Here is a 27,550-nt window from a genome sequence, read left to right on the forward strand (position 1 = left end):
TATTGAGATGGACCCAGTCAAGGTCCAGGCTATTCATGACTGGACTCAGCCTACATCTGTTAAGAGTCTTCAGAAGTTCTTGGGTTTTGCTAATTTTTACCGTCGCTTCATCGCTAATTTTTCTGGCGTGGTTAAGCCCTTGACGGATTTGACCAAGAAGGGTTCTGATGTGACTAATTGGTCTCCTGCGGCCGTGGAAGCCTTTCGGGAGCTGAAGCGCCGGTTTTCTTCAGCTCCAGTCTTATGTCAGCCTGATATCTCTCTTCCTTTTCAGGTCGAGGTGGATGCTTCTGAGATTGGAGCAGGGGCTGTTTTGTCGCAGAGAGGCTCTGATTGCTCTGTGATGAAGCCTTGTGCTTTCTTTTCTAGAAAGTTTTCGCCTGCCGAGCGGAATTATGATGTTGGTAATCGGGAGTTGTTGGCTATGAAGTGGGCATTTGAGGAGTGGCGACATTGGCTCGAGGGAGCTAAGCATCGTGTGGTGGTCTTGACTGATCACAAAAATCTGATTTATCTCGAGTCTGCCAAGCGTCTGAATCCTAGACAGGCTCGTTGGTCGTTGTTTTTCTCCCGTTTCAATTTCGTGGTCTCGTACCTGCCTGGTTCGAAGAACGTGAAGGCTGATGCTCTTTCTAGGAGTTTTGTGCCTGACTCTCCGGGAGTTTCAGAGCCGGCTGGTATCCTCAGAGAGGGAGTGATTTTGTCTGCCATTTCCCCAGATTTGCGACGAGTGCTGCAGAAATTTCAGGCGGATAGAGCTGACCTTTGCCCACCAGAGAGACTGTTTGTCCCTGATAGATGGACCAGCAGAGTTATTTCCAAGGTTCATTCTTCTGTGTTGGCAGGTCATCCTGGGATTTTTGGTACCAGAGATTTGGTGGCTAGGTCCTTCTGGTGGCCTTCCTTGTCGCGGGATGTGCGTTCCTTTGTGCAGTCCTGTGGGATTTGTGCTCGGGCTAAGCCTTGCTGTTCTCGTGCCAGCGGTTTGCTTTTGCCTTTGCCTGTCCCGAAGAGGCCTTTGACGCACATTTCCATGGATTTTATTTCGGATCTTCCAGTATCTCAGAGAATGTCTGTCATCTGGGTGGTGTGTGATCATTTTTCCAAAATGGTCCATTTGGTGCCTTTGCCTAAGTTGCCTTCCTCCTCCGATTTGGTTCCTTTATTTTTTCAGAATGTGGTTCGCTTGCACGGCATCCCTGAAAATATTGTGTCTGACAGAGGATCCCAGTTTGTGTCCAGATTTTGGCAGATATTTTGTGCTAAGATGGGCATTGATTTGCCTTTTTCGTCGGCCTTCCATCCTCAGACGAATGGTCAAACCGAGCGAACTAATCAGACATTGGAAACTTATTTAAGATGTTTTGTTTCTGCTAATCGGGCTAGTTCTGCTACCTTGGTTTCGCCTTTTTTCTGCAATTCTGGTTTTCATCCTCGTTTTCCCTCGGGTCAGGTTGAGCCTTCTGACTGTCCTGGGGTGGATTCTGTGGTGGATAGGTTGCAGCAGATTTGGAACCATGTTGTGGACAATTTGAAGTTGTCACAGGAGAAGGCTCAGCGCTTTGCCAACCGCCGTCGCGGTGTGGGTCCCCGACTTCGTGTTGGGGATTTGGTATGGCTGTCTTCTCGGTATGTTCCTATGAAGGTCTCTTCTCCTAAATTCAAGCCTCGCTTCATCGGTCCTTATAAGATTTTGGAAATCCTTAATCCTGTGTCTTTTCGTTTGGACCTCCCAGCATCGTTTGCCATTCATAATGTGTTCCATAGATCTTTGTTGCGGAGGTATGTGGTGCCTGTGGTTCCTTCTGTTGAACCCCCTCCTCCGGTGCTGGTTGAGGGCGAATTGGAGTACGTGGTGGAGAAGATCTTGGATTCTCATATTTCTAGACGGACGCTTCAGTATTTGGTTATGTGGAAGGGCTATGGTCAGGAGGATAATTCCTGGGTTGTCGCCTCTGATGTTCATGGGGCCGATTTGGTTCATGCCTTCCATGCGGCTCATCCTGATCGCCCTGGGGGTCCTGATGAGGGTTTGGTGACCCCTCCTCAAGGGGGGGTACTGTTGTGAACTCTATTTCTGGGCTCCCTCTTGTGGTCACAAGTGGTACTGTGTGAGTGCTCTTTCTGCAGGTCTGTGGCTGGTATCAGCTGTCTCGTTATCTGTGAGTTGGATTCCTATTTATCTCACCTGGACTCTCAGTTGATACCTGCTGTCGATGTATTCAGTGCTATTCTGATTCCTTCTGACTACCTTGCTACCAATCTCTCCATGAGAAGCTAAGTTTCTGTTTGTTCATTTTTTGATCATCAGTGTTCAATATGTTTCTTGGTTTATTTTTGTTTCTTGTCCAGCTTGCTAATATGTGATTTCCTTGCTTGCTGGTAGCTCTAGGGGGCTGAGTTTCTCCCCTCACACCGTTAGTTGGTGTGGGGGTTCTTGAATTCTCAGCGTGGATATTTTGTAGGGTTTTCTACTGACCGCAAAGTTCTCTATCTGTCTTCTGCTATCTAGTTTTAGCGGGCCTCATTTGCTGAATCTGTTTTCATTTCTACATATGTATTTTCCCCTTACCTCACCGTTATTATTTGTTGGGGGCCTCCTATATCTTTGGGGTGATTTCTCTTGAGGCAAGTGAGGTCTTACTTTCTCTCTAGGGGTAGCTAGTTCCTCAGGCTGCATCGAGACGTCCAGGATTTTAGGCACGTTCACCGGCTACCTTTAGTGTGTTTGGTTAGGATCAGGTTTGCGGTCAGTCCAGTTACCACCTCCCTAGAGCTTGTTCTATGTCCTGTAACTTAGCTGGTATTATCTGTGATCCTCAGCCACTAAGGATCATAACAGCCTCCGTTCCTAAGAATGCAGTGAGTGTAGGACCTGCGATGACGTCACGGCTTGTGATTGGTCGCGTGAGCGGTCACATGAGCGGTCATGCGACCAATCACAAGCCGCAACGTCATCGAAGGTCCTTCACTCTGCATTCTTAGGAACGGAGATTGCCGGTTACACCGCTAAAGTCCAGGGTCCGCCGGAGGGGTGAGTATATCCATATTTTTTATTTTTATTTTTTATTTTTTACATGAATATGGATCCCAGGGCCTGAAGGAGAGTTTCCTCTCCTTCAGACCCTGGGAACCATCCAGGATACCTTCCGATATTTGTGTCCCATTGACTTGTATTGGTATTGGGTATCGGTATCGGCGAGATCCGATATTTTGCCGGTATCGACCGATCCAATCCGATACCGATACTTTCGAATATCGGAAGGTATCGCTCAACACTAATTTTAATTAAAATAACGTAGTTGTGTGTCATGTCTATGGGTTCTTGAACTTATAGATGTCAAATTGAAAAATTAGGAGATTTTTAATTAATTCAAGACTGAGACAGGTTCATTTGTTCATGGCCAGTAGTGATGAGCAAATTGGAAAAAAATTGAATTTGCCTATTCACATGGGTTTTTAACATCTCTTATTATGTTTTGGGGTCTCTCTAGACCTCACAGCATAATAAACAGAATTTTAAAAAAGTAATAAAAAAGATCTTTATACTTATCTTACTGCTAACCTGTCTGGACCCTCCACAATGACCTGGCATGCACATGTGCAGAACTATCTCGGGCAGCATCATATCTAGAAGTCCCGGCTCAGTGGTGCAAGGCCTGGAGATTTCAGCATGAGTGGCAGAAATCAAAAGAGGTGTCAAGGACAGGAAAGGTAGAAAAGCCGCGGAGACACCATCATGTGTTTCTCAACGCAAGCAATGAATAGCCAGGTCTTTCACCGGTAAGGAACAACCCCGGGAAGAGCAGCATCCAATAAAGGAAAACCACCTATGCCAAAACATGGTATCCATCCACAGACAGCTGTTTCGGGGTATTTGCCCCTCATCAGTGTGGAGTAGGAAACTGGCTATTAAGAGCAGTGCCTAGTGAAAAGACTATAAACATAAGGATGAATGACCTCGGGGAGATCAAATCATCCAACACCGCGGAGACATCATCATGTGTTTCTCAACGCGGTGATCCAGAACACTGCCCCCATCCCTTAAGGGAAATATGCAAATGCATGCAGAAAAGCCGCGGAGACACCACGTGTTTCTCAACGCAAGCAATGAATAGCCAGGTCTTTCACCGGAAGGAACAACCACGGGAAGGGCAGCATCCAATAAAGGAAAACCACCTATGCCAAAACATGGTATCCATCAACAGACAGCTGTTTCGGGGTATTTTCCCCTCATCAGTGTGAAGTAGGAAACTGGCTATTAAGAGCAGTGCCTAGTGAAAAGACTATAAACATAAGGATGAATGACCTCTGGGAGATCAAAACATCCAACACCGGGAAGACACCATCACATGTTTCTCAACGTCGTGATCCTCATCAGTGTGGAGTAGGAAACTGGCTATTAAGAGCAGTGCCTAGTGAAAAGACTATAAACATAAGGATGAATGACCTCGGGGAGATCAAAACATCCAATACCGCGGAGACATCATCATGTGTTTCTCAACGCGGTGATCCAGAACACTGCCCCCATCCCTTAAGGGAAATATGCAAATGCATGCAGAAAAGCCGCGGAGACACCACGTGTTTCTCAACGCAAGCAATGAATAGCCAGGTCTTTCACCGGGAAGGAACAACCACGGGAAGGGCAGCATCCAATAAAGGAAAACCACCTATGCCAAAACATGGTATCCATCAACAGACAGCTGTTTCGGGGTATTTTCCCCTCATCAGTGTGGAGTAGGAAACTGGCTATTAAGAGCAGTGCCTAGTGAAAAGACTATAAACATAAGGATGAATGACCTCGGGGAGATCAAAACATCCAACACCGGGAAGACACCATCACATGTTTCTCAATGCCGTGATCCAGAACACTGCCCCATCTCTTAAGGGAAATATGCAAATGCATGTAGAAAAGCCGCAGAGACACCATCACGTGTTTCTCAACGCAAGCAATGAATAGCCAGGCCTTTCACCTGGAAGGAACAACCACGGGAAGGGCAGCATCCAATAAACGAAAACCACCTATGCCAAAATATGGTACACATCCACAGACAGCTGTTTCCGCCGGGTATTTGCCCCTCATCAGTGTGGAGTAGGAAACTGGCTATTAGGAGCAGTGCCTAGTGAAAAGACTATAAACATAAGGATGAATGACCTCGGGGAGATCAAAACATCCAATACCGCAGAGACATCATCATGTGTTTCTCAACGCGGTGATCCAGAACACTGCCCCCATCCCTTAAGGGAAATATGCAAATGCATGTAGAAAAGCTGCGGAGACACCACGTGTTTCTCAACACAAGCAATGAATAGCCAGGCCTTTCACCGGGAAGGAACAACCACGGGAAGGGCAGCATCCAATAAACGAAAACCACCTATGCCAAAATATGGTACACATCCACAGACAGCTGTTTCCGGGTATTTGCCCCTCATCAGTGTGGAGTAGGAAACTGGCTATTAGGAGCAGTGCCTAGTGAAAAGACTATAAACATAAGGATGAATGACCTCAGGGAGATCAAAACATCCAAGACCGCTGAGACACCATCACATGTTTCTCAACGCAGTGATCCAGAACACTGCCCCATCCCTTAAGGGAAATATGCAAATGCATGTAGAAAAGCCGCGGAGACACCATCACGTGTTTCTCAACGCAAGCAATGAATAGCCAGGTCTTTCACCGGGAAGGAACAACCACGGGAAGGGCAGCATCCAATAAACGAAAACAACCTATGCCAAAATATGGTATCTATCCACAGACAGCTGTTTCGGGGTATTTGCCCCTCATCAGTATGGAGTAGGAAACTGGCTATTAGGAGCAGTGCCTAGTGAAAAGACTATAAACATAAGGATGAATGACCTCGGGGAGATCAAAACATCCAGCACCGCGGAGACACCATCACATGTTTCTCAACGCAGTGATCCAGAACACTGCCCCCATCCCTTAAGGGAAATATGCAAATGCATGTAGAAAAGCTGCGGAGACGCCACCACATGTTTCTCAATGCAAGCAATGAATAGCCAGGTCTTTCACCGGGAAGGAACAACCATGGGAAGGGCAGCATCCAATAAACGAAAACCACCTATGCCAAAACATGGTATCCATCCACTGACAGCTGTTTCGGGGTATTTGCCCCTCATCAGTGTGGAGTAGGAAACTGGCTATTAGGAGCAGTGCCTAGTGAAAAGACTATAAACATAAGGATAAATGACCTCTGGGAGATCAAAACATCCAACACCGGGAAGACACCATCACGTGTTTCTCAACGCAGTGATCCAGAACACTGCCCCCATTCCTTAAGGGAAATATGCAAATGCATGTAGAAAAGCCTCGGAGACACCATCACGTGTTTCTCAACGCAAGCAATGAATAGCCAGGTCTTTCACCGGGAAGGAACAACCACGGGAAGGGCAGCATCCAATAAAGGAAAACCTTTCTACATGCATTTGCATATTTCCCTTAAGGGATAGGGCAGTGTCCTGGATCACTGCGTTGAGAAACGCGTGATGGTGTCTCTGCCGTGTTGGATGTTTTGATCTCCCCAGGTCATTCATCCTTATGTTTATAGTCTTTTCACTAGGCACTGCTCCTAATAGCCAGTTTCCTACTCCACACTGATGAGAGGCAAATACCCCAAAACAGCTGTCTGTGGATGGATACCATGTTTTGGCATAGGTGGTTTTCCTTTATTGGATGCTGCCCTTCCCGTTGTTGTTCCTTCCCGGTGAAAGACCTGGCTATTCATTGCTTGCGTTGAGAAACATGTGATGGTGTCTCCACAGGTTTTCTACATGCATTTGCATGTTTCCCATTAGGGAGGGGGGCAGTGTTCTGGATCACTGCGTTGAGAAACATGTGATGGTGTCTCCGCGGTGTTGGATGTTTCGATCTCCCCAAGGTCATTCATCCTTATGTTTATAGTCTTTTCACTAGGCACTGCTCCTAACAGCCAGTTTCCTACTCCACACTGATGAGGGGCAAATACCCAAAAACAGCTGCCTGTGGATAGATACCATGTTTTGGCATAGGTGGTTTTCCTTTATTGGATGCTGCCCTTTCCATGGTTGTTCCTTCCCGGTGAAAGACCTGGCTATTCATTGCTTGTGTTGAGAAACACGTGATGGTGTCTCTGCAGCTTTTCTACATGCATTTGCATATTTCCCTTAAGGGATGGGGGCAGTGTTCAGGTTCACTGCGTTGAGAAACACGTGATGGTTTCTCCGCGGTGTTGGATGTTTTGATTTCCCAGAGGTCATTCATCCTTATGTTTATAAGGACAGGAAAGGTGACCATGATGAGTGAGGGGCCATAGAGGTGAGTGGTGAGGTGAGAATACAGTGTGTTAGGGCTGGCGGAACGCACCGAGTAGTTATAGAAATAGTATAGGTGCGCTCGCAGCCCAGGGTCCACCGTGCAGGAGTGGAGCCTGCTGCTAGTAAATGGCGGCACTTTATGGTGGTACTATGCCTGAATAGGCACGGGTACCATCACCCGGTCTGTATAGGAGCAAACTCTGCTGCTTCACAGAGTCGCCGGGATTAAAGATAACGCTGTGCACTGTTAGCATTCACAGGATGCAGCAATTGGATACTAGTGGGATCCCTGCAACTCACCCCCACTATGCTGGTGGTTGATCCCGCTCTTACTCTCGGTGGCTTTTGAGCCCGCGCCTGAGGAGGCCCTGAGTCAGATGCTGGGATCAAATGGGAGTTCCCACCCTACATTGACGGATTGTCAGGAGATGCTAAAGATAGTCGCACAGAGTGCGCACAGTACCGCAGCGGCGGTCACTGCAGGATAGACGCAGTATATTTTGTGCCTGGTGCTGGATGGCACTATCTGGCGCTAGACAGCTACAACACTCGTGAGCATTCAACAACTCTAGGGATGGGAATGATTCGGGGCTTTCACCAGAACAAGCATACATCCACAAATACTGAATTATACTAGTGCATGGCTGTGCGGCCATGCAAACCTTTTATAGAGGAAGCTCTCCAGGACCTTTCTAATGGTCCAATAAGAGCAGCTACAGGACCTGAGCATGTGACCCCCGACCTCCAATGAGAGGTCATCCCTTGGGCATGCTCAGTAGAGGAAAAGCAGGACTTAGTCCCAGGAGCATCTGCTCGCCGCTAAACCGTGCTGGTTACAATGGCCGAGCCTGGAAGATCAGCAGTAACCAAGAGCATAGGATCTGACTGAGCCAGATGCTGGGGCCGACGTCTCTGCTGAGCAGGCTCTGCTGCGGCTGAAGAAGTATGGGAGACCGCAGCGAAAGTGGCTCGAGATTCCCCCTGTGCAGAGGCGGGAACTCGACATGTAACACAGTGTTTTATTTTTAAACATTTTATTAGCCTTTTATGGTGCAGAAAATTGGTGGCTCCCGGCCTTTGCTGAAACCTCAAAGAAGCTAATTACAAAAAAATCCTAATTTAACTAAACAATTTTTGTGAAATTCTGGTAGAATTTCATTTTACTCAAATATAATTTGCTTACTTTTAATAGTCAAACAAATTTTCTGAAGGAGTTTTGTACATGAAAATTTAAGAGCATTCAATTTTTTTAAAGACTTGAATTTGTAAGTTTACTTAAATTTGCAAGAAAAATTTGATTTACATTGAAGTTACTTGATGCAAATTGAATGTTCCTTATTATTATTATTATTATTATTATTATTACTTTTCTCACATCGAAGTGCATAACAAATGTGGGGTATAAAAAAAATGATCTTTGCCACTCACCTGTCCTACTTCTTTGTTCCTATGCTCAGAGCCAAGCACACCTTAGTTGTCACAATGTTATGCCGTGCGTCCTTGAAAGCCTGATAAGTTCACATCAATTCAGGTCATAACACCATGATGTTACAAGTAGTGATGTTATTTCGAGGCCTACTCGGCTCTGGACATTGGAAAAAAAGAGGCTGGACAGTGCGAAGGCTTCAGCAATGGGACATGTAATCAGCGTTATGAAATGTATTTATTTTTTAATTAATCCTGTTACTGTCCCTCTACAATTCAGGAAAATATCAGCCAGATAATTATTTCATTATTTTCAATCTAGTGAATAGGCAAAAAATTAAAATTGAGGAGAATCTGCATTTGTTTCTGCTAAATTCTCAGCAAATTCAGTTCACGTGAAACAAATTTTCACATCTCTAGTAATTACTACTCAACTTTTCAATTTAGTTTTTACATTCTTACATAAAGTATTAAATACCTGCCAAGGCTTAAACTTGAAAATGTCAGCACTTGTCTGGTGAAGACCCTTAATTTGATAGTATTTCAGGTCTTCCAAAGCTTTGGCAATTATCTGCACTGCTATATAAGCGTTGTATGTGACTCGTAAACTGCCAACGTTGTTGTAACGGTTAGTAACGCTCTTGAGGTCTTCTGCTCCTGTGCATTGCTTTACTGAAGAAGTCACAGAACTGGTAATGTTCTCCTTTACAAATTCACAATTAAAAGCTAGCTCCCAGAGTATTTTTGCCCATTTTCCTCCCAAAGGCATGGAGGGATGAACTTTGTTAAGGAAATCTTGAAGTCCAGGAATTGTCCCGCTGTTGAGAGCTATACCAATCATGCCCATAAAAAGGCTTGCACTCATTCCTTGGAAGAATGTCGAGGTTGCCAAGACTTCACTTGCAACAAATATTAATTGGGCAACATCCTGCTTTACCATCTCCATCAATATTGGGAACAAGTCTATGTCTTTACAGAAGACAACCACAACTCTGGCTGAAGATTGTTTCAATATATTGACAATGTGTGGAGCATTGCGATCCGGACGGCTTGTGATAATAGTTTCTGTGAAGGCAACACATGCTCCAGCTTTAACAATTTCTTTTCTAACAAGCTGAATTCCTTGTTGGCCATAATCACTTTCCACAGTCAGAAGCCCTATCCAAGTCCATCCAAAATGCAAAATCAGCTGAGCAAGACCTTTGGACTGGAAAACATCGCTAGGAACAGTTCTGAAGAAAGAGGGGAACTTTTTTCGATCACTAAGAAGGGGGCTTGTGGAAAAATGACTGATCTGTGCAGAAAATAATGTTTAGAGATGAGAATACATGTCAATGTTGTTCTCCTGAAGGTGATTATGTGCACCACTCAGAGTTGGCATTATTATGATACAACAATGTGTATCTGAAGAAGAATCACAGATGCCATCAGATAAGAAGTGGTTCTCACAACTCTCACCCAGGGCCCAGAGATTTCTGTCATGGCCGATGGACTGGGTCGTGTGAATAGATTTGCACCAACTCTAATCCATCTGCCATCTAATTTACAAATATTTCTAATATCTTGTGGACTTCACACATTGGACATGTGACACAGATTTTGGCATGGATTCCTAACCTAAGTGATTCTTAGGTTACATACAGTATTTCAATTTGCAATATAAATAAATCAGAATCAAGTCAACAAACCCTACGTTTTCCAGCCAACAGTGTGTTGTCTCCTCTAAGCCTTGTGTGACACATACAACTGTTTAGATTGTGGTTGAAACATAGTTGAGGGTCCTAAGTTGTGCTGTATGACTTTAAGTATTTTGTTTGCATTATGCATTTTTAGTTGAAGATAAGAATTGTGCAGAAAGAAATTTTTTTCAGAGTGATTAAGGTGAAAAGTTCAGTAAACACTTGTTATAAAATGAAACAACATATTGATGAGCACTGACATCTAAAGTATCATCAAATTATAGCTTGATGTGCACATGAAGAGCTTTATTGGAAAAAAAACAACACATTTTTGGTGCATTTTTTTTAACCATAGTCAAGTTCATCTTTCTTAGTTATGTCTCTGCTTCAAACAACACATTTTGGTGCCAGTTTTGCACTATCATCAGGTGTCACGGTTTACCATGACCACAGCTTCTGATTTGTCCTACTCTTGCACTGATTAGAAGCACTTCACCTTCATGTTGAATGGTTTAGGTTTCTTTTATCAGTGCAGGAGTTAATCTGCTCAGTGGAGAGCTCCTAGAAGCTTTCCTGTGGCTCTCAGCTATTCACTGTTAGCTACTCTCCTCTTCTATATAATCTGGGCACTGGCTAGCACTCAGTGTCAGAGCTAGCTTTACTAGATGGCTGGAGGTTGGTGGCGGTTGCTATTGCAGAAGGTATTTTATGAATTTATCTGTGACTATTGCTAGGTTTTGGGTGTGTGATAATTTCCCTTCTTCTCCTACTTTGATTATACCCCGTCCATCACTCCCCGGTGCATTCCTCTGTTATATGTGTGTATATTTGTATGTTTAGCATTTTCAGTTATCCCTGTAGAAATGTGATAATAAGGTGTATATGTTGCATGATCCTGGATGGAGTGTGTCTGACACCAAGGTACATAGCCTGTTATGGACCTGGTGGTCAGGAACACTTGTAATGACCTGATAGGTAAACCTGAAATATAGGACAAGCTCTGGGGATGTGGGAACTTTACTGACTGCAACCCTGATCCTATCACACACACTAAAGGCAGCCGTGGAGCATACCTAACTCTCCCTAGACGCCTCTTCACAGCGTGAGAGCTAGCTACCCCTAGAGAGAAACAAAGCCTCACTTGCCTCAGAGAAATTTCCCCAAAGTAAAGAAAGCCCCCCACAAATAATGACGGTGAGTTAAGAGGAAAATACAAACTTAGGAATGAAAACAGGTTTTAGCAAAGGAGGCCCACTAATATTAAATAGTAAGAAGATAGCAAGGGAACTGTGCGGTCAGTATAAAATACTACAAAAATATCCACGCAGAGAATACAAAAAGACCCTCACACTGACTCACGATGTGAGGGGAGCAACTCTGCACCCCAGAGCTTCCAGCTAGCAAGGAAATGGCATATAAGCAAGCTGGACTGAACTCATCATATACTGAGAAACATTTTCCAAAAGCAATGAGCAAAAATGAACTAGCATGAACTTAGCTTCTCCTGGAGGAGACAGGTCACAAGAGAAGTCCCAGAGAGATCTGAACCAATACTGAATACAACGACAGCTGGCAACAAGTAAAGACCTAGGTGGAGTTAAATAGGCAGCCAGCATAGCAGAAAACGAGGCAGCTGGGAACCCAGCTAAAGACCAGCAGTATCACTCAAAGCCACCAGAGGGAGCCCACAAACAGAACTCAACAAAGCACCATTCATGACCACAGGAGGGAGCCCGAGAACGGAATTCACAACAATAGCCTCAGTGATGTAGGACCCAGAAAAGCAGGCACCAGGACAGAGAGTGCTGAGAGGTTTTTTAATGGTCCTGCATTATGGGTTCGGGTTTTAGGGACGTCCACTAAAGCATGGAGGAATTATCTATTCCAATACGTCCAGTTCCAGGCCTTGGAATGGCCTAGTTAAGGCAGAGCCAGCTGCCTCTTTCAGGGTTTTTGTGTGCAAGGTGAAAAAAGCCTTGTGTGTGCTGCTCAGTAGGGTTGAGCGAAACAGTTCGGCCAATTTCAAAAGTCGCCGACTTTTGGGAAAGTCGGGTTTCGTCGAATTCTGCATTCAGGACCTGAAATTACGTCACGGCTTGCTGTGATTGGTCGCGTCGCGGTCACATGGGCGGCACGCAACCAATCACAAGCCGTGACGTAATTTTAAAATGCGCGCGTTTCCTGCCTCCCGTGACGTCACGGCTTGTGATTGGTCGCGTCGCCCATGTGACCGCGACGCGACCAATCACAAGCCGGAACGTAATTTTAAAATCCTGAATGCCTAGAATTAGGCATTCAGGACCTAAAAATTACGTCACGGCTTGCTGTGATTGGTCGCGTCGCGGCCACATGGGCGGCACGCGACCAATCACAGGCCGTGACGTCACGGAAGGAAGTAAACGCGCGCATTTTAAGCAAACAACGCTGCCGGTTCCCTCGGTGAGGTCCAGGCTGCGTCGGAGAGGTGAGTATAGCAATATTTTTTATTTTAATTCTTTCTTTTACACATTAATGTTGTTTCGATACCGATACCCGATACCACAAAAGTATCGGATCTCGGTATCGGAATTCCGATACCCGCAAGTATCAGCCGATACCCGATACTTGCGGTATCGGAATGCTCAACACTAGACATGATATGAGACATGGTTTACATACAATAAACCATCTCTTATCACCCTTTTTTTTGCATATTCCACACTACTAATGTTAGTAGTGTGTATGTGCAAAATTTCGGCGCTGTAGCTTCTAAAATAAAGGGTTAAATCGCGGAAAAAATTGGCGTGGGCTCCCGCGCAATATTCTCCGCCAGAGTGGTAAAGCCAGTGACTGAGGGCAGATATTAATAGCCTAGAGAGGGTCCATGGTTATTGGCTTCCCCTGGCGACAAACATCTGCCCCCAGCCACCCCAGAAAAGGCACATCTGTAAGATGCGCCTATTCTGGCACTTGGCCACTCTCTTCCCACTCCCGTGTAGCGGTGGGATATGGGGTAATGAAGGGTTAATGTCACCTTGCTATTGTAAGGTGACATTAAGCCAGATTAATAATGGAGAGGCGTCAATTATGTCACCTATCCATTATTAATCCAATTGTATGAAAGGGTTAAAAAAACACACACGATTAAAAAGTATTTTAATGAAATAAACAAACAGGTTGTTTTAATATTTTATTGCTCTCTCAGTCCACCTGAAGACCATCGCTCTGAAAAATAATAAACCAACAATATACATACCCTCCGATGAACTGTCAAGTCCCACGAGGTAAATCCATCTGAAGGGGTTAAAATATTTTACAGGTAGGAGCTCTGCTATAATGCATCTGTGCTCGTGCCTGTAAACCCCAGGGAATGAAGGAAATGTAGGTCAATGACCTATAGTTACCTTCATTCGCAGTGATACGCCCCCTGCTGGATGTCCTCATGAACTGCAGCCTGGGAACTTTTTCCCACGCTCGAGGTCATATGAGGACATTAACCCTTCATTACCCCATATCCCACCGCTACACGGGAGTGGGAAGAGAGTGGCCAAGTGCCAGAATAGGCACATCTTGCAGATGTGCCTTTTCTGGGGTGGCTGGGGGCAGATGTTTGTAGCCAGGGGGGGGGCAATAACCATGGACCCTCTCTAGGCTATTAATATCTGCCCTCAGTCACTGGCTTTACCACACTGGCGGAGAAAATTGCGCGGGAGCCCACGCCAATTTTTTCCGTGATTTAACCCTTTATTTTACAAGCTACAACGCCGAAATTTTGCACATACACACTACTAACATTAGTAGTGTGGAATATGCAAAAAAAAAGGGGGATATGACATGGTTTACTGTATGTAAACCATGTCTCATATCATGTCGGGTTTAGGCAGGAGAAATGAAAAGCCGGCAATTGATATACCGGCTTTTCAACATTATCGCGCTGAAGCAAATATTAAAAAAGTATGCTTCCCCATTGACTTGCATTGGGGTTCGTGTTTTGGCCGATCCCCGACCCCGACTTTTCAATAAGATCGGCCAATTTCACTCAACCCGACTTTTGAGAAAGTCGGGTTTTGTGAAACTCGACTCGATCTCAAAAAATGAAAAGTCGCTCAACCCTACTGCTCAGTAGTGATGAGCGAGTGTACGCTTTGCTTGGGTTTTCCAGAGCACGCTCGGTTGACCTCTGAGTACTTATGTGTACTCTTCTCCCGGCTTTGCTCACTGGATGATTTCACAAACTCCTCTCTCCCGCTCTCTGACCACAACCTTCTTTCATTCTCTATCAAGAACTGCCATCCCGCTCAGGCCACCCCCACTTTCCACACTTATAGAAACATACAGGCCATTAACACCCAGAAACTTATGAAGAACTTGCAGTCCTCATTGGCCCCAATCTTCTCCATCTCATATCCTGATTCTGCTCTGAAGGATTACAATGAAACCCTGCAAAGTGCCCTGGATGAAGCTGCACCTCCTATACATAAAACAACTCGACACAGACGGCAACAACCGTGGCACACGCTGCAAACACGTTTCCTGCAGCGGTGCTCCAGGTGCGCCGAATGTCTGTGGAGAAAATCTAATCTACCCAAACATTTCATCCATTATAAGTTCATGCTAAAAACATACAACTCTGCCCTTCACCTCTCCAAACAAACCTATTTCAACACCCTCATCACCTCACTGTCAAATAACCCTAAACGTCTCTTCGACACTTTCCAGTCCCTACTCAACCCAAGAGAGCAGACCCCAACCACAGATCTCCGCGCTGACGATCTGGCCAATTACTTCGAAGAAAAAGTTGACCACATTCAACAGGAATTCATCTCCCAATCTCTTCATACCATGCACTGTGTTAGGGTTTGCGGAACGCACTGAATATATTTATTGAGGTGATTGGTGCGTTCGCAACCCGGGATCCACCGTGCAGGAATATCCTGCTGCTAAGTGGATGGCGGCGCAAGATGGCGGTAATAACCAGCTCTGTTAGCTTCACAGAGTGGCCGAGAAGACAAAGCTCTGTGCCCTGTTAACTCTCACAGAAACACATGCTAAGTACCCAGACGAGAGCAGTCAGTGGTCATTCATGCATACTACACTCCTCGCCGGAGGTGCCAGCATTCTAGTGGCTTGTTTCAGCCGGGTCCCTGAATACTCTCGCACACAAACTCCTCACCGGAGGTGCCAGCATTCTAGGGGCTGTGTCAGCCGGGTCCCTGAACACATTCACACAAATGACCACAATGGCGCAAAGCAAGTAACATATGAGGATACTAGCGCATGGCCGTGCGATCATGCGAGCCTTAAATAGCTGCAGCACATATAGGACCTTAAAGAAAAGGACCAATGAGAGATTGCCAAACCTGAGCATGTGACCCTAGATCTCCACTGAGATATCTTGCCCTGGGCATGCTCAGTGTGTGCAGAGCAGAACTTAGTTCAAGCACCTATAGGACCTTCCTGAAAGGACCAATGGACTTGGCTGCAGAAGCTGAACATGTGACCCCTGATCTCCAGTGAGAGACCTTACCCTGGGCATGCTCAGTATGTGCAAAGCAGGACTTAGTCCCAGGAAAGCCTGTTCACCGTAGATCAGTGCAGGGTACAATAGTAGAGCCTGGAGAGGCAGCAATAACCCTATGCACTGAATCAGACTCAGTGAGACGCTGGGACCGACGTCTCTGCTGAGCAGGCTCCACTGTGGGCGATGGAGAATGGGAGACCGCAGCAGAGACGGATCGAGATTCCCCCTGTGCAGCAGAGGAAACTCGACTCCTAACACACTGTCCTCCCTCCCCCACTGCATCTATTTCACTTTCTGACTTTGAACCAGTTACAGAAGAAGAAGTAAGCAGGCTCCTTGCATCTTCTCGCTAGACCACTTGCACCAGTGACCCCATTCCGTCACATCTCCTCCAGTCCCTTTCCCCGGCTGTCACCTCTCACCTAACAAAAATATTCAACCTTTCCCTCACTTCCGGTATTTTTCCCTCCTCATTTAAGCATGCCATCATACATCCATTACTAAAAAAACCATCCCTCGACCAAAATTGTGCCGCTAATTATAGACCTGTCTCTAATCTTCCCTTCATCTCTAAACTCCTCGAACGCCTGGTCCACTCCCGTCTTACCCGCTATCTCTCAGATAACTCTCTTCTCGACCCTCTTCAATCTGGCTTCCGCTCGTTACACTCTACTGAAACTGCCCTCACTAAAGTCTCTAATGACCTACTAACAGCTAAATCTAATGGTCACTACTCCATGCTAATTCTCTTGGATCTCTCCGCAGCATTCGACACTGTGGATCATCAGCTCCTCCTCACTATGCTCCGCTCCATCGGCATCAAGGACACCGTTCTCTTTTGGTTCTCCTCCTATCTCTCTGACCGATCCTTCACTGTATGTTTTGCTGGTTCCTCCTCCTCTCACCTTCCCCTTACTGTTGGGGTTCCTCAAGGATCAGTCCTAGGCCCCCTCCTCTTCTCTTTGTATACTGCCCCTATTGGACAAACAATCAGTAGATTTGGTTTCCAGTACCATCTCTATGCTGACGACACCCAATTATACACCTCTTCTCCTGCTTTCATGCCGACCTTCTTAGAAAACACCAGTGATTATCTTACCGCTGTCTCTAACATCATGTCCTCCCTCTATCTGAAACTGAACCTGTCAAAAACTGAACTCCTCGTGTTCTCTCCCTCTACTAACATACCTTTGCCTGACATTGCCATCTCCGTGTGCGGTTCCACCATTACTCCAAAGCAACATGCCCGCTGCCTTGGGGTCATCCTTGATTCTGAGCTTTCATTCACCCCCCACATCCGATCATTGGCTCGCTCTTCTTATCTGCATCTCAAAAACATTTCTAGAATTCGCCCTTTTCTTAATTTCGACTCTGCAAAAACTCTTACTGTCTTGCTTATTCATTCTCATCTGGACTATTGTAACTCTCTACTAATCGGCCTCCCTCTTACCAAACTCTCCCCACTCCAATCTGTCCTGAATGCTGCTGCCAGGATCATATTCCTCACCAACCGTTACACCGATGCCTCTACCTTGTGCCAGTCATTACACTGGCTACCCATCCACTCCAGAATCCAGTACAAAACTACTACCCTCATCCACAAAGCACTCCATGGCTCAGCACCACCCTACATCTTCTCTCTGGTCTCAGTCTACCACCCTACCCATGCCCTCCGCTCCGCTAATGACCTCAGGTTAGCATCCTCAATAATCAGAACCTCCCATTCCCGTCTCCAAGACTTTACATGTGCTGCGCTGATTCCTTGGAATGCACTACCCAGGTTAATACAATTAATACCCAATCCCCACAGTTTTGAGCGTGCCCTAAAAACGCATTTGTTCAGATTGGCCTACCGCCTCAACGCATTAACCTAACTATCCCTGTGTGGCCTATTAAAAAAAATAAAATAAAATTAAAAATAAAATAATCAGGTTCCTCGCATCATGTTCTCATATACTCTATGCAGTTAATAGCACTCTGTGTCTGTACTGCTACATACTTAGGCAGTTAACTGGTTCATGCAGCTTTACATGAACACCCGAGCCTTACACTATGGCTGGTCCAAATAACTAAAGCAATTGTTACCATCCACCTCTCGTGTCTCCCCTTTTCCTCATAGGTTGTAAGCTTGCGAGCAGGGCCCTCATTCCTACTGGTATCTGTTTTGAACTGTGATTTCTGTTATGCTGTAATGTCTATTGTCTGTACAAGTCCCCTCTATAATTTGTAAAGCACTGCGGAATATGTTGGCGCTATATAAATAAAAATTATTATTATTATTATTATGACTGCTCAGAGATTTAGTTTTCATCCGGCAGCTGAATGATTTACAGCTACTAGGCAGGCTGAGTACATGTGGGGGTTGCCTGGTTGCTATGGGATCCCCACCTGTAATCAAGCAGGCCAGTAGCTGTAAATCATTCAGCCGCCATGATGAAAACTAAATCTCCGAGTAGTCATAAATACTCAGAGGTCACCTGACAAGAGTCTGGAAGAAGAACTTCACTTTAAACGGGTGAATCCACTTTTACCCCTTAATCCCGTATGACGTACTATCCCGTCAAGGTGACCCGGGACTTAATTCCCGGTGACGGGATAGTACGTCATACGCGATCGGCCGCGCTCACGGGGGGAGCGCGGCCGATCGCGGCCGGGTGTCAGCTGCCTATTGCAGCTGACATCCGGCACTATGTGCCAGGAGTGGTCACGGACCGCCCCCGGCACATTAACCCCCGGCACACCGCGATCAAACATGATCGCAGTGTACCGGCGGTATAGGGAAGCATCGCGCAGGGAGGGGGCTCCCTGCGGGCTTCCCTGAGACCCCCGGAGCAACGCGATGTGATCGCGTTGCTGCGAGGGTCTCCTACCTCCTTCCTGGCTGCAGGTCCCGGATCCAAGATCACCACGGCATCCGGGTCCTGCAGGGAAGGAGGTGGCTTACCGAGTGTCTGCTCAGTGCAGACGCTGGTAAGCCTGCAGCCCTGTCAGTGAGATCGGTGATCTGACAGAGTGCTGTGCACACTATCAGATCATCGATCTGTGATGTCCCCCCCTGGGACAAAGTAAAAAAGTAAAAAAAAAATTTTTCCACATGTGTAAAAAAAAATAAAAAATTCCTAAATAAATAATAATAAAAAAGATATATTATTCCCATAAATACATTTCTTTATCTAAATAAAAAAAAACAAAACAATAAAAGTACACATATTTAGTATCGCCGTGTCCGTAACGACCCAACCTATAAAACTGCCCCACTAGTTAACCCCTTCAGTAAACACCGTAAGAAAAAAAAAAAAAAAACGAGGCAAAAAACAACGCTTTATTACCATACCGCCGAACAAAAAGTGGAATAACACGCGATCAAAAAGACTGATATAAATAATCATGGTACCGCTGAAAACGTCATCTTATCCCGCAAAAAACAAGTCCTGAGAATAAAGCGATACCAAAATAATTATTTTTTCTATAAAATAGTTTTTATCGTATAAAAGTGCCAAAACATAAAAAAATGATATAAATGAGGTATCACTGTAATCGTACTGACCCGAAGAATAAAACTGCTTTATCAATTTTACCAAACGTGGAACAGTATAAACGCCTCTCCCAAAAGAAATTCATGAATAGCAGGTTTTTGGTCATTCTGCCTCACAAAAATCGGAATAAAAAGTGATCAAAAAATGTCACGTGTCCGAAAATGTTACCAATAAAAACGTCAACTCGTCCCGCAAAAAACAAGACCTCACATGACTCTGTGGAGCAAAATGTGGAAAAATTATAGGTCTCAAAATGTGGAGACGCAAAAACTTTTTTTGCTATAAAAAGCGTCTTTCAGTGTGTGACAGCTACCAATCATAAAAATCCGATATAAAAAACGCTATAAAAGTAAATCAAACCCTCCTTCATCACCCCCTTAGTTAGGGAAAAATAATAAAATTAAAAAAATGTATTTATTTCCATTTTCCCATTAGGGCTAGAGTTAGGGTTAGGGTTAGGGCTAGAGTTAGGGTTAGGGCTAGGGTTCGGGTTGGGGCTAAAGTTAGGGTTAGGGCTAGGGTTAGGGTTAGGGCTAGGGTTGGAGGTAAAGTTAGGGTTAGGGTTGGGGCTAAAGTTAGGGTTAGGGTTGGGGCTAAAGTTAGGGTTAGGGTTTGAATTACATTTACGGTTTGGATTAGGGTTGGGATTAGAATTATGGGTGTGTCAGGGCTAGGGGTGTGGTTAGGGTTACCATTGGGATTAGGGTTAGGGGTGTGTTTGGGTTAGGGTTTCAGGTAGAATTGGGGAGTTTCCACTGTCCAGGCACATCAGGGGCTCTCCAAACGCGACATGGCGTCCAATCTCAATTCCAGCCAATTCTGCGTTGAAAAAGTAAAACAGTGCTCCTTCCCTCCCGTGCACCCAAAAAGGGGTTTACCCCAACATATGGGTTATCAGCGTACTCGGGACAAATTGAAACAACTTCTGGGGTCCAAGTTCTCTTGTTATCCTTGGGAAAATTAAAAATTTGGGGGGCTAAAAATCATTTTTGTGAGAAAAAAAAAGATGTTTTATTTTCACGGCTCTGCGTTATAAACTGTAGTGAAACACTTGGGGGTTCAAAGTTCTCACAACACATCTAGATAAGTTCCTTGGGAGGTCTAGTTTCCAATATGGGGTCACCTGTGGGGGGTTTGTACTGTTTGGGTACATCAGGGGCTCTGCAAATGCAACATGATGCCTGCAGACCAATCCATTTAAGTCTGCATTCCAAATGGCGCTCCTTCCCTTCCGAGCTCTGTCATGCGCCCAAACAGTGGTTCCCCCCCACATATGGGGTATCAGCATACTCAGGACAAATTGGACAACAACCTTTAGGGTCTAATTTATCCTGTTACTCTTGTGAAAATACAAAACTGGGGGCTAAAAATCATTTTTGTGAAAAAAAAATATATATTTTCACGGCTCTGCGTTATAATCTGTAGTGAAACACTTGGGGGTTCAAAGCTCTCAAAACACATCTAGATAAGTTCCTTAGGGGGTCTACTTTTCAAAATGGTGTCACTTGTGGGGGGTTTCAATGTTTAGGCACATCAGGGGCTCTCCAAACGCAACATGGCGTCCCATCTCAATTCCAGTCAATTTTGCATTGAAAAGTCAAATGGCGCTCCTTCCCTTCCAAGCTCTGCTATGTGCCCAAACAATTGTTTACACCCATATATGGGGTATCAGCGTACTTAGGACAAATTGCACAACGTTTTTTGGGGTCCAATTTCTTCTCTTACCCTTGGGAAAATAAAAAATTGGGGGCGAAAAGATCATTTTTGTGAAAAAATATGATTTTTTATTTTTACGACTCTGCATTATAAACTTCTGTGAAGCACTTGGTGGGTCAAAGTGCTCACCACACCTCTAGATAAGTTCCTTAGGGGGTCTACTTTCCAAAATGGTGTCACTTGTAGGGGGTTTCAGTGTTTAGGAACATCAGGGGCTCTTCAAACGCAACATGGCGTCTCATCTCAATTCCAGTCAATTTTGCATTGAAAAGTCAAATGGCGCTCCTTCCCTTCCAAGCTCTGCTATGCGCCCAAACAATGGTTTACACCCACATATGGGGTATCAGCATACTTAGGACAAATTGCACAACGTTTTTTGGGGTCCAATTTCTTCTCTTACCCTTGGGAAAATAAAAAATTGGGGGCGAAAAGATCATTTTTGTGAAAAAATATGATTTTTTATTTTTACGACTCTGCATTATAAACTTCTGTGAAGCACTTGGTGGGTCAAAGTGCTCACCACACATCTAGATAAGTTCCTTAGGGGGTCTACTTTCCAAAATGGTGTCACTTGTAGGGGGTTTCAATGTTTAGGCACATCAGGGGCTCTCCAAACGCAATATGGCGTCCCATTTCAATTCCAGTCAATTTTGCATTGAAAAGTCAAATGGCGCTCCTTTCCTTCCGAGCTCTGCCATGCGCCCAAACAGTGGTTTACCCCCACATATGGGGTATCAGCGTACTCAGGACAAATTGTACAACAACTTTGGGGGTCCATTTTCTCCTGTTACCTTTGGTAAAATAAAACAAATTGGAGCTGAATTAAATTTTGTGTGAAAAAAAGTTAAATGTTCATTTTTATTTAAACATTCCAAAAATTCCTGTGAAACACCTGAAGGGTTAATAAACTTCTTGAATGTGGTTTTGAGCACCTTGAGAGGTGCAGTTTTTAGAATGGTGTCACACTTGGATATTTTCTATCATATAGACCCCTCAAAATGACTTCAAATGAGATGTGGTCCCTAAAAAAAATGGTATTGTAAAAATGAGAAATTGCTGGTCAACTTTTAACCCTTATAACTCAGTCACAAAAAAAAATTTTGGTTCAAAAATTGTGCTGATGTAAAGTAGATATGTGGAAAATGTTACTTATTAAGTATTTTGCGTGACATATGTCTGTGATTTAAGGGCATAAAAATTCAAAGTTGGAAAATTGCAAAATTTTCAAAATTTTTGCCAAATTTCCGTTTTTTTCACAAATAAACGCAAGTTATATCGAATAAATTTTACCACTAACATGAAGTACAATATGTCACGAGAAAACAATGTCAGAATCGCCAAGATCCGTCAAAGCGTTCCAGAGTTATAGCCTCATAAAGGACAGTGGTCAGAATTGTAAAAATTGGCCCGGTCATTAATGTGCAAACCACCCTCGGGGCTTAAGGGGTTAATGGATGGACATCAGTTTGTTTGTTAGTACTTTTTATGTTGAAGAAGGCTGTTTGTTTCATTTCATCTGGAAGTTTTGCAATCTCCAGTAAACTTCCTGTTTTCACCGAGAGACTTGTACCTGTGTGAACGCTACCAGCGGCCTGAAAGTGAGTGAAATTCTTACAATGACATCTCTTATTACTTACTCTTCTCATGAAAGCCAAAAAATAAAAATTAGTTTGAATTTTGCTTCCCATTTCTAATCTTTATCTTATTTATTTTTTTCCATTTTTTTGCACTATTTTTGAAAATTTTGCACTTTTTTCTATTACAAAAAGGGTAAAATTAGAAATGTAACAAAAAAATTATGATTTCTGAGCAAATGATTAAAGATTTTTAAACAGTATTTTACTTAAACCATAGACAGATAACTGCAGAACAATATTCATAGACTCTTAATGTCTCTGTATGGTACCATCAGGCCATCGGTTTGCCAAAAATATGGTTCTCTGAATCAGTTTCTTTTTTACATTCAAGTAACTTATTGTACACACTGGCCACGGAATCAGCAAATATGAATACATATTCGAAATAACAACTTAAAATATGATGCACTTTGGCAATGGATTTGCTCTATGTAGCTGACCTTCTTTATCATTTCAGAGTCCAAGTCAACTAGACGAGTCAAGTCTCGTCTTCTAGTTGACCTCTCCATGCCCAGTTTCACATTCCAAATACTATTTTGAATCTATCAAAATTAATTTTGATTGATTTTTTTCTTAGACAAAATTACTAGCAATACCTTACCTGAGGGTATCTGAGAATTCCCAGAATATGAGCCATGAGAACAGAATGTGTGGATGAAGAATGGGCAATCACAGAGCTCAAGGGAATGTCCGCAAGACACCTGTAGTTAGGGATAGCTTTACTTTGTCCTGTTATCATTTGGGACATCCCTGCTAAACTGTTCTGGACAGCAATGCAAGAATCATAGGCTTGGAAACCCAATGTAAGGTTCGGGAGAAGCTCATGATTGTTGTTAATTTCTTCAATTGCAAATATCACCGATTGGAGCTGCTGGTAGATTTCTAAACTAAACCTTAAGATGGAAGAAAAAGTCAACATGTTCAGAAAGTGCAAAATCTTTTCAAATATTAATGCTTCATTAATTGCATCCATGCCATATATGATGTTTCTAACTAGGTGTCACTAAAAAGGAACATTTTAGCTGAATGAGGATAGTCATAATTTATTTGCACTCTTGATGAATCCATATTTTTTATTTTGCTGACCCTTTTTCAACTTTCTAAGTTCAACCTTGAGATGTGAGTGGAGACCCACACAAACACGAGGAGACCTTACAGATGTTATCGTTAGTAGGAATGGAAGTCTGCAAATTTAAAGTGTTAAAGGGAACCTGTCAGAAGGATTGTGCACAGTAACCTGCAAACACTGTCATGTCGGGGCCATTATACTGATTACAATGATACCTGGTGATGAAATCCGTCTTGTGGTTGTTGTGTAATCTTTTCAGTTTTGAGTTAGTGATATGCTTGTGCTCCTGGGCGGCCTGTGGAGGAACTTCATGTGGTGCTCTGCTTAGGTATTCATAATGCAGACTGCTGATAGGTCACTGATTCATCAAGACCCTGGCCCTTAGTTTACATAATGAATATTATATATACAGGCAGCACGGTGGCTCAGTGGATAGCACTGCAGCCTTGCAGTGCTGGAGTCCTGGGTTCGAATCCCACCAAGGACAACATCTGCAAAGAGTTTGTATGTTCTCTCCGTGTTTGCGTGGGTTTCCTCCGGGCACCTCGGTTTCCTCCCACATTCTAAAGACCTACTGATAGGGAATTTAGATTGTGAGCCCCAACGGGGACAGTGATGATAATGTGTGTAAAGCGCTGCGGAATATGTTAGCGCTATATAAAATATAAAGATTATTATTATACAATTGTGCTCAAAATTTACATACCCCAGCAGAATTTTTGCTTTCTTGGCCTTTTTAAGAGAATATGAATGAGGGCACCAAAACTTTTTCTCCACTCATGGTTAGTGGTTGAGTGAAGCCATTTATTATCAAACTACTGTGTTTTATCTTTTTACATCATAATGACAACCCAAACACCCAAATGACCCTGATCAAAAGGTCACATACCCTGGTAATTTTGACCTGATAACATGTACAGAAGTTGACACAAATGGCATGTGTGTGCATAAAAGGTGAGTGAGTTTCTGGGATCCAGACAGACTCTTGCATCTTTCATCCAGCCACTGACGTTTCTGGATTGTGAGACATGAGGAAAGCAAAAGAATTGTCAACGGATCTACGGGTGAAAGGTAGTTGAACTGTATAAAACAGGAAAGGGATACAAAAAGATATCCAAAAAATTGATAATGCCAGTCAGCAGTGTTCAAACTGTGATTAACAAATGGAAAATCAGGGTCTCTGTAAAAAACCAGTGGTCAGGTAGACCAACAAAAATGTCATCCACAACTGCTAGGAGAATTGTTTGGGATACAAAGAAAAACCTATAAATAATATCAGCTGAAATACTGGACTCTCTGAATATTAGTGGTGTGGCTGTTTCAAGATGCGCAATAAGGAGTCATTTGAAGAGGATGGGCTGCATGGTCGAGTCGCCAGAAGAAAGCCATTACTGCACAAATGGCACAAAGTATCTCGCCTACAATACACAAAACAGCACAGAGACAAGCCTCAAAACTTCTGGAAGAAGGTAATTTGGAGTGAGAAGACCAAAATTAAACTTTTTGGCCACAACCATAAACATTACATTTGGAAAGAGGTCACAAGGCCTATGATGAAAGGAACACCATTCCTACTGCAAAGCATGGAGGTGGATCCCTGATGTTTTGGGGATGTGTGAGCTACACAGGCACAGGAAACTTGGTCAAAGTTGAAGGAGAGATGAATGCAGCATGTTAGCAGCAAATACTGAAAGCAAATTTGCACTCATCAGCCCGGAAGCTGCACATGGGACATACTTGGACGTTCCAAAACGACAGCGATCCAAAACACAAGGCCAAGTCAACCTGGCATTGGCTACAGCAGAACAAAGTGAAGGTTCCGGAATGGCCATCTCAATCTCTTGCCATCAATATCATTGAGCCACTCTGGGGAGATCTCAAGCGCACAGTTCATGCAAGACAGACCAGAAATTTACAGGAACTGGAGGCTAAGAAGAGTGGGCAGCTTTACCATCTGAGAAAATAAAAAACCTCATCCACAACTACCACAAAAGACTTCAAGCTGTCATTAATGTTAGAAGGGGTAATACACGGCATTAAGAAATGGGGCATGTGAACTTTTGATCAGGGTCATTTGGATGTTTTGGGCTGTCATTATGATTTAAAAAGAGAAAATATAGTAGTTTGACAATAAATGGTTTCACCCAACCACTAACTATGAGTGGAGAAAAAGTTTTGGTGTTTTCATTCATATTCTCTGAAAAAAGTCCTAGAAAGCAAAAATTCTGCCGGGGTATGTAAACTTTTGAGCACATCTGTACATACTACAGAAAAAAATTCTACAGGCAGGTGCTGGCTGTTGGCCCTGTGCTGCAGCATTATCGCATGTGTAATGTGCATATACGAATTAATTCGTAATTAATATGGTTGAGGTTATCCTGATATTTTAAAAAAAGCGCAGTACCAGCTATCGGATCCCCTCTACATACACCGAAAGCTGCTACTGCGCAGGAGTGGCGGGAGCCATTTTTAAATGGATTTTTTTTCACTGTCAGGATAACTGGGACTCAAAAAAAAAGTCATCAATATATTGTCTACTTACTTGGTGCAGACGGTATGCGGGGGTTTCTGAGTAAACGTGTTATGATGGTAAACAATGTCCAGATGAAGAGGTAATATAACTCCAATTATTACATCTCCAGCCTGACTTATTCCATCCATCTCTGGTTCTTCCAGACTGCATAGGGAGTCATTGGTGTATACGGAAGGAATGCATTGCGAGAGGACAAGAACCAGGATAGATATGTATATGCTGATCATTTCTCTTTATTTAGCCAAGAAACCCTAGGAAATGAAAAAAATGTAATTGGCATTTACTGTAGAAGTCCTACATCTGGCCCAATAATTTAATGTTGTTGTATAAAGGTTCTGTATGGGATTTGTTATTGATAGGTCATGTGGGTATATACAGTATACAAAATACTGGAATGTCCATATAACTAATCCTCTTACACGTGTATATGAGCGTGATAGTTTATAAGTGTCATACATGGTTGGAGCACTTTACATCAGGGGGATGATGTTGACTCTGCCACTGTCCCAACTGGACCATGGTGGGATTTCAGCTGTAATAGACAACCGCATTCTTGCCAAGACCAGCGAAAACGCTAATCTCAACCACTTCCCATTTATATCGGATTGTAAGAAAAAAATAATAAATATTGAGTTCCAAAATTAGAATCAAATTTATAAATTATGTCCAAACTTGTTTTGGTGATACAGTTTAAAAATATTTTATCAGGTCGTAAAATAAATTTTCTACAAAAACTTTACATTCTAGAGGTCAGAAGAACATGTGAAGTCCAATGGCTCCATGTGGCTTCAGAATCAGAATATACAAATAATAGACCACTCAACTCAACATTTAATGAGGCCATCATTGAAAATTTGCCTGTGAAATGGCCAAAGTGTGAACATGTTCTTGAACATTGCACATATATAAACTTATGCTCTGGCTCATTTCTATGGTTTAATTTGTATGCATAGTTCACTGCAACCAATGCAATTTTATAGCTATAAACAATTTATAGGTCTATATTCAATGTAATAAGATCCACAAGTCAATATTACATTCACACTGCTTAAATCAACCCTTACTATAGGCTCAATGTGAACATATTGTACATACATATATTGTAAATATTCTATAATTCCATGAATATCCAGTACTTACTCTG

General features: G+C 43.6%; 1 protein-coding gene across 1 annotated transcript in view; it reads right to left on the bottom strand.

Annotated features, from left to right (window-relative positions):
• LOC143774797 (extracellular calcium-sensing receptor-like) overlaps positions 1–26,534 on the bottom strand; it is a 37,426-nt gene extending 10,892 nt beyond the window's left edge. The window contains exons 1-3 of the mRNA XM_077262565.1: positions 26,416–26,534; positions 23,406–23,697; positions 9,215–10,030 (exon numbers count right to left, since the gene is read on the bottom strand). Coding sequence (XP_077118680.1) covers positions 9,215–10,030; positions 23,406–23,697; positions 26,416–26,534 — 1,227 coding nt within the window. The remainder of the gene's footprint in view (positions 1–9,214; positions 10,031–23,405; positions 23,698–26,415) is intronic.
• Positions 26,535–27,550: the final 1,016 nt, after the last annotated feature.

The sequence above is a fragment of the Ranitomeya variabilis genome, chromosome 5 (genome assembly GCF_051348905.1).
Source record: "Ranitomeya variabilis isolate aRanVar5 chromosome 5, aRanVar5.hap1, whole genome shotgun sequence".
In the NCBI taxonomy this organism is placed as follows: domain Eukaryota; kingdom Metazoa; phylum Chordata; class Amphibia; order Anura; family Dendrobatidae; genus Ranitomeya; species Ranitomeya variabilis.